Source organism: Anopheles nili, chromosome X, assembly GCF_943737925.1.
Source record: "Anopheles nili chromosome X, idAnoNiliSN_F5_01, whole genome shotgun sequence".
Classification (NCBI taxonomy): domain Eukaryota; kingdom Metazoa; phylum Arthropoda; class Insecta; order Diptera; family Culicidae; genus Anopheles; species Anopheles nili.
In genome coordinates this window covers 3,060,848-3,071,465 of record NC_071293.1, presented here as the reverse complement: position 1 = coordinate 3,071,465, position 10,618 = coordinate 3,060,848, and the positions used below count along the sequence as shown (strand labels likewise).

Sequence of the window (10,618 nt, the reverse complement as noted above, 5' to 3'; positions counted from 1 at the left end):
TCAAGATTTGGAGTACCGGTCGACAAATGGAACTCGTTCGGCTGTTCCACCACTAACGTTCGCGTCGTTTAGCTCGTAGTACGTGGCACCGGTAGGACCTCGGCACCGTTCAAGATTACCGCTGAGCGTAGGATCCTCGCCAAGATGGCGCTTCCGGCGGAAGAACCCACACCGAGACAGCCCGTAGATGAGGCCGGATAACACCAGCACACCGACAGTGACGGCAACTGCTATAATCCACCACGGTATATCCATCGCCACAATCGGAGGTCCCATTTCGGGGAACGCCTCAGTGCGTACGGTCAACACCTGCGGTTGTTCCGTCTCCGTATGTCTGTCTAGCCCCTCCACAGTGAAACGGGCATTTGACCCAATCCGCACGACATCGACGGATGCATAGTCACCGACAAGTGTCGCGTTCCAGAGACGAGCCGTGATCGTAACCAGAGCGTGCGCCTTGGGACCGAGATCGTGGATGTTGCAGACGATCCGCACGCACTTGGCCGTCTTGGTGGCGCAGTCCATCTGTACCGCACCGTCAGCGCTCGTCGGACGTAACACCATAGCCCGGTCACGCCGGATGCGTTGGGCACGCTTGACTCCTTCGAAAGAGCGACTGTTGGGGCCAGTTCCAGTCGTACCAGGGACACGTTCCGGCAGGCCGAGCGGATTGACCAGAGACACCATTTTGCCACCTGCCACAACTGCACCGTCAGGTTCGTCCTTGTGCAGTACTTCGCACGGACTGAGACCATCACCTGTGATGCCGTTGGTCGACATGTCTAGCATAGGCTGCGCGTCTAGATATAGCAGCCACTTGCCCTGCGGTTTGTTGTTCGACACCTGCAGTGGCCAGTCGATCATTAGCTTCACGAATGGCGCTCGCCACGGACCATCGTTGTAGATCTACCGAAAGAGCAATTATTAGTGAGGTGTTTAACATTGGAAGAGGCAAACAGCCATACCTGATACGTGTGTCTAACCAACATACCGATCTCGTCCAGTGTACGGATCGCACTCTCACCAAGAATTGGGGTGCCACCACCACCATAGAATACCTGCTCAGGTTGAGCGACACCGGCCAATGTCAGCTTCGCCATACGTTGGACCTGCAGGTTAAGCTGGGCGTGCGTTTTTAAACCAGCATCCTGCGACGTGCTGTTGACGAACACCGCCAGTGCGATCCGTTGTGTAGCACCATTTGGACCACTGCTAAATCCGTACTCCTCCAGCGATCTGGCATCGAAGCGAAGTGACAGCTGCACCTCACCGTTACGCTTCAGAGGGTTGCCAATGCTGCAGTCGACCACCGTGGTGTTGTGCGGTGAACAAACCGATGAACCCTAGGGTGAAGCAAATGAAAACATTGATTGGAGATCAGTGCATTTAACGTTGAACGACTAATAGCAAGGTCCACGATGATTGTTAGGCCACGGTCCGGTAAGAAGAGAGTATGCCAATGTCAAACGTTCAAACAGACAATGTACCTCATGTGCATTGGAACGAAGATAAGCAGTGTATTATCGCTCAATGGCCATGTGTAGCCATGTGGCACGTATTGATTTTTGTTCCCCTTACTACACGTGTTGTCTAACATAAGCAATCTCTGCTTTTCTTCTATTCAAGTGTGTATTCAGGCGTTTTAGATAACGAATGGAAGCATTCATTTGGTCGAACGATGATGTCATTTGGTAGGACCTTATTGGTCCGAATGCCTCTCTAAGGTTGAGGGAAGCATGGTTGACGTAAATTCTAGATTAAAGCCTCCCTTTACTCACCTTGGAGCCTGCGTATTTTAGCGAGGAATCATGTCGTACGTACAGATGCGTTTCGTATGCCGAATCGGCCTGATTTTGTATGTTCAGTGCCAGCGTCAGTGTGCGGTCTCGCCCCAGCACAAGCAGATAATCATCACCGGTACGTCCCTCACTCAAGCCAACTACCTGTGCACTCTGGATGTTAAGTGCCGACCGGCAGATGTCATCCGTGCCGCAGTCCTTCTGGAATGGGACTTCGAATGTTCGTTCAGCCGCGGTCCGATTCAGGATCGGTTCTAGCCGGGGTAAGGCTCGTTCCTTCCGTCCGCGGGCTCTTGCCGACTGCTGCCTACGCTCTTCATCTAGCGTGTAGGTGATGCGGAACTGAATCGGGTTCTGGATGTCGCGAGTACCCTCTTTCAGATAGGCCGTCACCTGATGGCAGATGGGTTTCCCGTTCACTGGCAGCCGGAACCGCCATGGAAGTATATTGGTGCGTGGTACGGTGGATTCGCTACTATTGGTACTAGCATTTACTCCAGCGTCAAAGTACACTCGCGAAAATTTGCGCTCAAGGAAGAACGTTTCCGCTTGGATGTTGCAACGCAATGGAAGCGATGTGTCAGCTATTTCTTCGCCATCGCTCAGCGACGCATCATCTACCGCACTGCACGCCTGGAAGGTGAAGCTGTAAGAAGAGAAATGAAGTTATAGATTTTGGATGGCTGAGCAGACGTACTTCCAAGGGACACTTACCAAGTAGCATTTGCGGTCGGATCAGCAGGGCACCCGAATCGGGTCGGATCGATCCAACTCGGTTCACTAGGTTCCTCGTACGTGCGAATGTTGATGATGGGTCGAGCAAATAAGGCGGTTACTCGGTCACTTCCATACGAACCGATGATCAGATCTGGATACGAGTTACCATCCAGATCGTGTCCACCTGCCAACGAGCTACCGAAAGTGCGGGCACCGGTCGGAAACAGGTCGCTTGGGTCAATTGTTTGCACTGGTTCCGGTGATAAGGCACCATCCTTTACACCGAAATGGATGTAAACGCAACCTCGACCATTCGACTCGTACGGTGCTCCAATGGCGACATCATCCAGACCGTCATGATTAAGGTCTCCGCAATTAGTGATGGAGGTGCCAAAGCGTGACTCCAGCCGTCCCGTTAGTCGTTGCTTGTACTTCTGGTCGAAGCTGGAACCTAGGTTAAGGTAGACGTACACGGCGCCACCATCGGTGCGGTTGAAGTAGTTCGGAGCACCAACGAGCAGGTCTAGTAGGCTGCGAGAAGAAAAAACGCAGTAAATCAAGTGATTGAGTTCTTGAAAATTGGATTAGAGAGTCCAATTACTTTCCCCACGTTAGCATAAAAGACATTCTTTAACAAAAATGTTCGAGGTATTCGTTTCCTACCTTTAGAAAAAGATATTATCTGAGCGCGACGGAAAAGCTTACGCTAATATTTAACGGAATTATTGCCATCCAAAGATATGGGCAACAGCATCAGAATGCGGTCGTCCATTATCAGAAAAGGTTGATAAAAAAACATGCACATTCTGCTTACTTGTTACAACATCTCCGATAAGCAGTGATTTCGGTATATTCGCTGTGCTATTTACGTAATCGAACTCGCCGTTGTGAAAAAAGTACAAACTAACCGAAGTCATGCAATCGATTGTTGTGCCTTTGGCGTTCCCATTTCCACCATAAATAATTGGCATTTTTGCGTTTCGATAAAAAAAGTGAATGGAATTCTCGGATTAGAAATGCCCTGGAAAAGGTTAACAATAGCACGAAGTAACCAAAAACCCTCTGCTACTCATCCCACTCAGCGTGTCGTAAGCTTACACAAGCTGTCAAAAGAACGTCGCAGATGTCCATGTGTCTTTCCCCAATCCAACTTACCCATCTCCATTGACATCAGCCGACGCGAGGGTGCTCCCGAACCCGGACCCAAACTGTTCACCTCGCAGCGAACCGACCGGGTCAAAGGGACTATTCCGTTCGCGGTTCATGAAGATGACAACCTCACCGTTGCCCTGAGCAGCCCTTGGTGCCCCTCCTGCGTACGCCATCTGTCCGTTAAAGAACCGACCACCGGTCACCGCCATCCCAAGGTAACTATAGTTCGGTACCGGCGTGTGCACGTTGTCATGTGGCGCGAAATAATGAGACTTATCGCGGGACAGAAAGTCGCCCTCAATCGCAACATTAAACAACGTGCCCTTCCAGGTCATAGCACCAGGCGTTCCGATGAGGGCAGTTCCATCCGGTAAGACTGCACCGGACGTGCCAGACTGACAGAACGCGTACTGCTGATGTTCACGCTCGATCGCTCGTCCACGGCACACTTCGACCGCGAAATCAAACGTGAAGTCCTCATACAGCACGTAGCAGACACCTTGACCGAGGTACAGACCGGCTGAGCTCGTCCCGGTAGGACCTGTGCTGTACGACTGCTGGGGATTGTTGATCTTGATGTACCGATGGGCGCACACGAAGATCTGCCAGTTGGAGAACGCAAGATATAGAAGCTAGCTTTAGTGACGTTATCCTTCCGACAGTTAACCTTCAAGTACCTTGTGCTGTTGACCACCCGTCTCCACCGTCACACCCAGCCACTGATTGGACTTGATTTCATCATCCCCAGGCGGTTGCAGGATTTCCGGCAATCTGTCCGACCCAACCGCCACATCATCGTCGATGTCATCAGCTGCAGTTGAAAGACGTGTTAGAGGTTAGGAAAGAAAGTTACTGCGATCGGCTCGTCCGGTTGGACGGGATGCAGGATTAGTGAGAATTGCAAACAAACGCAAAAGTACTCTCTTTTTTTTTCTTCTTTTCTACCCAATCACAAAACAAACAAGCACTACCAATGTACAGAACAAACAAACTAACATATGACACAGCACGATAACGGCAGGCATTCGTTACTGCGCTGGGATGAAGAAACAGTGCATCAGGCGCAGTTACGGGAATGAAATAGCAACCAAACGGGTAAACGATATGCTTCGCTACGCTCGAGTTCAAAGTAAACATGCGCCCCGACTATTTGTGGTAACTGCTTTTTCGCGAAATATGGCGTGACTCCGACCGTACGAGCTGCGTTCAACGATGCTGTTAGAGCGCTTAAGATTAGCTGAGTTAGCTCCATGCTGGATGCTGCATATTTGCTCCCCACCGGGACTCTGTGGGTGTGCTGGAGGAGAGCGTTCTGTCTCACATAATACCTTCGGTATTTAACGCCATTTCGACAGGAACCGAGTTGCGAAATGGAGGGCGGATCGATGTGGAAGTTTCAATTTTTTTTTCTTTTTCGCGCTTGCTTTGCGCAAACGCTTTCGTCAAGCGAGAACCACACCTTGGGAGGGCGGCCTGTACATAGAGGAAAGAAGAAGGGGGTAGGTGGGGGGGGGGAACTGAAACGATATCTTTGTTTGAGCAAAACCAAGCAAGAAAGCTGACACAACAGCTGGAGATGAATAATTTAGTAAACAAAACGGGCGTACACACGCACAGACCAGCACACACACACACGGGCGCGCAATGAGCAAATTTCCAATGGATGCAGTAAGGGTGAAAAGGGTGCCAACACAGTTACATACCACTCGACAGCCCTCCCTGCCCACGTGGGACTTCGCACCTCAGAAGGCATTCGAAAGGGATGGCGCGTTGCAACGGGAGGGCACTGTAAAAATGTAAATGATGCACTTCGCGAGCCGGCATGCACTTTTGGACGCGAGACAGAAAGAATGAGAGAGAGAGAGTGGGAGAGGTGGAAGGTAGGGTGGTGGATGCAAGGGGAGGACGGAAACTAGGGAAATAGCAGGCAGAAGAAAAATGGCAAGCACGTACGGGAGAAAACGAGCTAACAGCCTACTCACGCGCAAAAAATGTGCACTTAGCGTGGAGACACATACGAGCTCTTGCAACAAACAAATACACCTACAGTTTTTTTTGTTTTTGCAGCATTCCCATTACTAAAGGATAGAAGAGCGGCTAAGAAATACGGGTTGTTTTGTTTTCATGTTGTTGTTGTTGTGGCTGTTTTTTTTTTTCAAATTTTTGTGAGACAATTTGAACGAACCATGCGGCGTCTAACGGACACCAATGCATTCATTATGTTTTTGAATTTCCTGATCGTTGCATATGCTGATATGGGCGTGTGAGGTGGGAGGAGAGTGGGAAGGGGAGTGTTTTCAGTTTACGCCCCGTGAAGATGGTAGCTTCTTCTTCTTCTTCTTCTTCGTTTTTTTGCGATGGGAATGGAAAGGGTTTTTATGGGGTTTTGTTGTTGTTGTTGTTGTTGAATGCATGTACGTGTGCCTCGAGATCAAGGTGTTTGTGGATGTGTGTATGAAAATGCAAACAAGACTAAGATAGATAGGAGATAGAGTGAGATGAAGAGAGAGTAAGAGAGAGGAAGAGAGAGAGAGAGAGAGAGAGAGCGAAAAAAGAAAAGAAACAAGCCGTCCCGGCACTGGGGACTACTTACACTTATTGTACGCGTTGCGTAAAGTTTTCTTGGTAGTGTTAGGTTCGTAGACTCCAGTAGAAGCTTTGTATAAGGGTGGTAGATAATACAATGGATTATATGATTAGCTTATTAACACGAGTAGGGTGGTTTCTTTGCCCTCGCTCTTCCCCACCCGCCTAAACTGCGCCCCTATGATCTTCGAAGACCATCCCCCAGCCTCCGTTTGGTTCGATCGTGGAAATTCTTTGTGTCGTCTCCCACGATCTTCGCGGGGTTTTCTCCCTCGATCCCTTCGCAAGGTTGGATTATAGAGCATCCAGTTACACGTGCGATCATTTTGCGCTGCAGATGAGCCCTTCTCCTTGGCCAGCTAGCGAAGACGAAACGAACACGTTCTAGCTGCACTCGCGGGGTGGAAAGGACGAAGCTGAGCGTGCGCTCGAGGGAGGGGGTTCGTTTCAATAACAATAAAATGAATCAACCGCCTTACGCTGGCAGATTTGCTCACGATGCGGGATATTAAAATGCGATCAAAAAACCGACATTCCTCGCCAGACATCTGGAATTGATCGAAACGTGTGCCGGTAGTGGTGAATGGCTGGATATGAGGCATCGTACGCTCAAGTGGAAAATCACCGTGCTTCCACGTGCCTTTGGAAGGGCTCTGGTGTTCTGCTCCGCCAGCTTGAGACCCTCGAAACGTCGAGAAGAAGGTTGATTGTGTCTGGCTTGGATGATTGAGACCACGCGTGGGGTTTGATCGCTGGACAAAACCGTCTATTGGACTATTTTTAGAGCACATTTTTCTCCACTGAATCACTGCACTGAAGTGAGGGAGCGGGGCAGGAAACCAAGCCGATGTGGTGCAATTTTACGAGGGATAGAAACCAGGAACATAAAGCAAAACTACGGCTACGTATCGCGACCCCAACAAAACCTGCCACCTTTTCGTTTTGTTACCACCACCACCACCACCACGAGATGAATGTCCTTTTGTACGGCACCATCACCGAGCCCGTTATCCTTCGATTAATTGCGTCGGTTAGAAACTTACTCCGTCGACCATCGGTGACAACCTGCTCGCAGTCATCGGCAGCAACCGTAATCGGGCACCGGAAAAGTGCCCCCGAGTGGTTGGAACCTGGCTGAAGGTTTTGCCCTAACGGTGCTCCCACCAGCATCCTTTTCCATCACGGTTGCGGAAACGAAACCAAAACGAGAGGATGTTACTACCTGCCCATACCGGCGGAGGCCAACAACACTTTACACTTACCAGTGGGTGACGTTTTCCACCGCACCATGGCCAACGGTTCGCTGCATGTGGCCGGCAACAGCGTAACCGAAGTAGGAACCGGGTTGGCCTCGTTTGTCCAGCCAGTGGCGCGTCTCGAGGTTAAACGAGATCACCTCGCTCAGGACCGCGATGAGCACGCCCAGATGAGGTAGCCTCATTTGCACGCGTAATTCCGGTTCACACTGCTGGGCTTTCCACTCTTTACACACACGGGGTGGCGGGGCGCGCTTTCCACCGAACGGCGTGTAGCGAGGGGGTGTGGACGTTCGGAAAACTATCAATGAAAAGCGCACCACCCTAGCACCGCACCATGACTTTCATTCACTGTTCAAAACAGTACGCAACTGCGCTTTCGTAACAATGGCACTCCTGTGTCAGATGAAGCTGATCAACTTACTGCTGCCCTGGCACCCTCTGCTCATTCCGCAGTTTATGATGCGTGGTGTGTGTGTGTGTAGGAGACCAAGTGTGTGGGATAACAGGAACTGAAAGCGGAGCAGCTAGAACGAGACAAACGGCAGGCTTTGGGCGAGGAGCGTGTGTATGTGTGCCTTTCCGTATCAGCCGGGGTAAATACCACGCGCTCGATTTCGGGTTGTTTTTCCCAAGCCGCTTGCTGGGCTCGAAACCTGCTGGCTGTGACGGGTAAGCCCACTTTATCCGAGTACCTAAATTTATCGCCTGCAGCAAGGGATCAAACATTTGTTATCGGGCGTTAAAGGCCATTGGCCAGGCACATAAATGCGTCCCTCGTAAAGGTGGCACACTGAACTCAAGTGTGATGAGGCGTATGGTGCTGGAAGCAAAATTCACTGCATCGATGTGCTGCAGCATCCTTACAACCGCATGCAGCCGATGAAGCAGGTAGTTTTATGTCAACATTCCAGCGAAATATGCTCGGGGAAAATGTTGCGCTCGACATGCATGCGTGCTTTGCTCAAAGTTTCGCCTGACAGATAAGTTGCAGCAAATTATTCAACCTGGAAATTTGAACAACGTGTTGCGCCTCCATTTTGGCTTCTTTGCCGCTTTGCTTCACCCATAGTTTAAATCAAGCTCTGAGTTGGATGACCATTCTGAACGTCAGTGGCGGTAATTTAAACGCTCCTATCGCGTTTATAATAGCACCGCTGGTTACCTCCAAAATATTGACGCAAAAAAAATATGTTCATTCAAATGATTTTCGGCAAATGATTTATGAAAAATGGTAAATAAGCGTGTGGTTTTGGAAAATCTGCACCAAACACCGGTCGCTGGAAAGTTGCTTCCCTCGCAAGCGTCGTCCTTAAAATCCGACACGCGCTATGTTGCTCATAAATGTGTGTGTGTGTTTTTTTTGCGGCATACGGTGGCACATGGTTTCGGCTGCAACCGCATCAACTGTCAAAATCCTGTTCTTTCACGCTGAGTTTAAGCAGGCTGAGAGGCGACACATTTTCCGTGCGGCTTTTTCATTCACCAACTACTACAGCAAGCTGCCGTGGTGTCAATCCTGTTCTTTCGGCGTTTCGTGTGTTTCCCGACAACGGTGCAACTTCCTTCTGGTCCGGGTTACGGCCAACGTTCCAGCTTGCTGCTGTTTCGCAAAACACCGGATGTTGCTGAGTGCGGGTCGCGTCGGAAAGCATCGAGTCTAGAGGCTTGGTTGTGAGACAACTCGCTGCCGTAGTTAATCGCATTGCAGGCACTGGAACCCCTCTAAGCACTGACGTAATTTCCACCGTAATTGCGCAAGCGAACAGGAACGTGGAGCAGCCTCGTCCGTTGCCAATCAACCCGCGACATCGTACACAATCAACCGGCCACCATGAGCGAAAGCGCGTCAACCGCGACGACGTCCGCTTCCTCCAGCGCCGATGACAACGCTCGCAAGGTGCAGCAGTACAAAGATAACCTCATCAACCGCGCGGAAACGCTCATCGTCAAGGAGTTTCCCGAACGCATCGTGCGGCTGAACACGCTACTAGAGACGCCACAGTTTTCCGAGCGATCCTTCACCGACGTGTACCAGGTGAGTGCGAGCGGCAGCGGGGAAGCTTTCGGGCAGCTTAATGATGTCCTTTTCGCCCTTTCCATTGAAGGAGCTGAACATTCCCATCCCGGAGCCGATCCTGATGGACGGTGAGATTAGTAGCAAACGTCCGCGGCTCAGTTCCGTTACGCCAATGTCGCCGGTCGATGGTAATGGAACTGGAATCGGTACGAAGGTCCACGCGCTTCCGTCCGGGCGCGTCGAGTGTAACAGACCGATCGGTGAGCTTGTCTGCATCGTGAAGCCCATCATCCGTGCCCTGGTGGAGGACTCGAACCTGCTCAAGATGTGGATCTCGTTCATGATACCGAAGATCGAGGATGGCAACAATTTTGGCGTGTCGATCCAGGAGGACACGCTCGCCGAGATTCAGTCGGTCGAGACGGAGGCGGCCGCGTTTTTCGACCAGATCTCGCGGTATTTCGTGTCTCGGGCCAAGGTCGTCTCGAAGGTGGCGAAGTACCCGCACATTGAGGACTACCGGCGGGCGGTGGCCGAGCTAGACGAAAAGGAGTACCTCAGCTTGTGGCTGGTGCTGAGCGAAATCCGGAACCGCTACTGCTCGCTGCACGACATCGTCATCAAGAACATGGAGAAGCTGAAAAAACCGCGCTCCTCCAACACGGACAGCCTGTACTAGGCGTTGCGATACGTTGAAGCGCGCGTCCTGTGTGGTGCAGCGAAGCCTGCACTACTTTCTTTCATTTTCTTCACTTAACTTTACGGATATTTTTGCACTCTACGGATGGCTCGATTGAGCGGGTGTCTACGGGAGAATTCACGTCACTTCGTATGCCAGCAGAAGGCAACTTCTCGTTATTACGACAGCACAGGACGCCACGCGCATCTGCACTAAATGACACTCTAAGGCGAGCTTGCACATCCCGCGAACAGCTGTGTCCTGTTCCAGGTCATGCGAAATTCAAATTCACTGCTCATCCTGGTACCTCGCCGTTTCCATCTAGCACCGGAATGATGCCACACGTGACTCGAGACGCCGCAACATCCAGTTTGCCCTTCTTTAGTTCTCTACCATAGAATCTACAACA

The 10,618-nt window shown here is 50.9% G+C and overlaps 2 protein-coding genes across 2 annotated transcripts; one reads left to right on the top strand and one right to left on the bottom strand.

The window, feature by feature from the left end:
* On the bottom strand, positions 1-7,695 carry LOC128728446 (integrin alpha-PS1). The gene is made up of 8 exons (XM_053822074.1): positions 7,517-7,695; positions 7,298-7,425; positions 4,346-4,479; positions 3,672-4,270; positions 2,514-3,047; positions 1,779-2,445; positions 966-1,343; positions 1-906 (listed from the first exon to the last, which is right to left on the bottom strand). The coding sequence occupies exons 1-8, from the start codon at positions 7,693-7,695 to the stop codon at positions 1-3; spliced, it is 3,525 nt and encodes a 1,174-aa protein (XP_053678049.1).
* A 1,512-nt stretch (positions 7,696-9,207) lies between these two features.
* Positions 9,208-10,209, top strand: LOC128728868 (proteasome activator complex subunit 3). The gene is made up of 2 exons (XM_053822518.1): positions 9,208-9,548; positions 9,619-10,209. The coding sequence occupies exons 1-2, from the start codon at positions 9,345-9,347 to the stop codon at positions 10,207-10,209; spliced, it is 795 nt and encodes a 264-aa protein (XP_053678493.1). The 5' UTR covers positions 9,208-9,344.
* Positions 10,210-10,618: the final 409 nt, after the last annotated feature.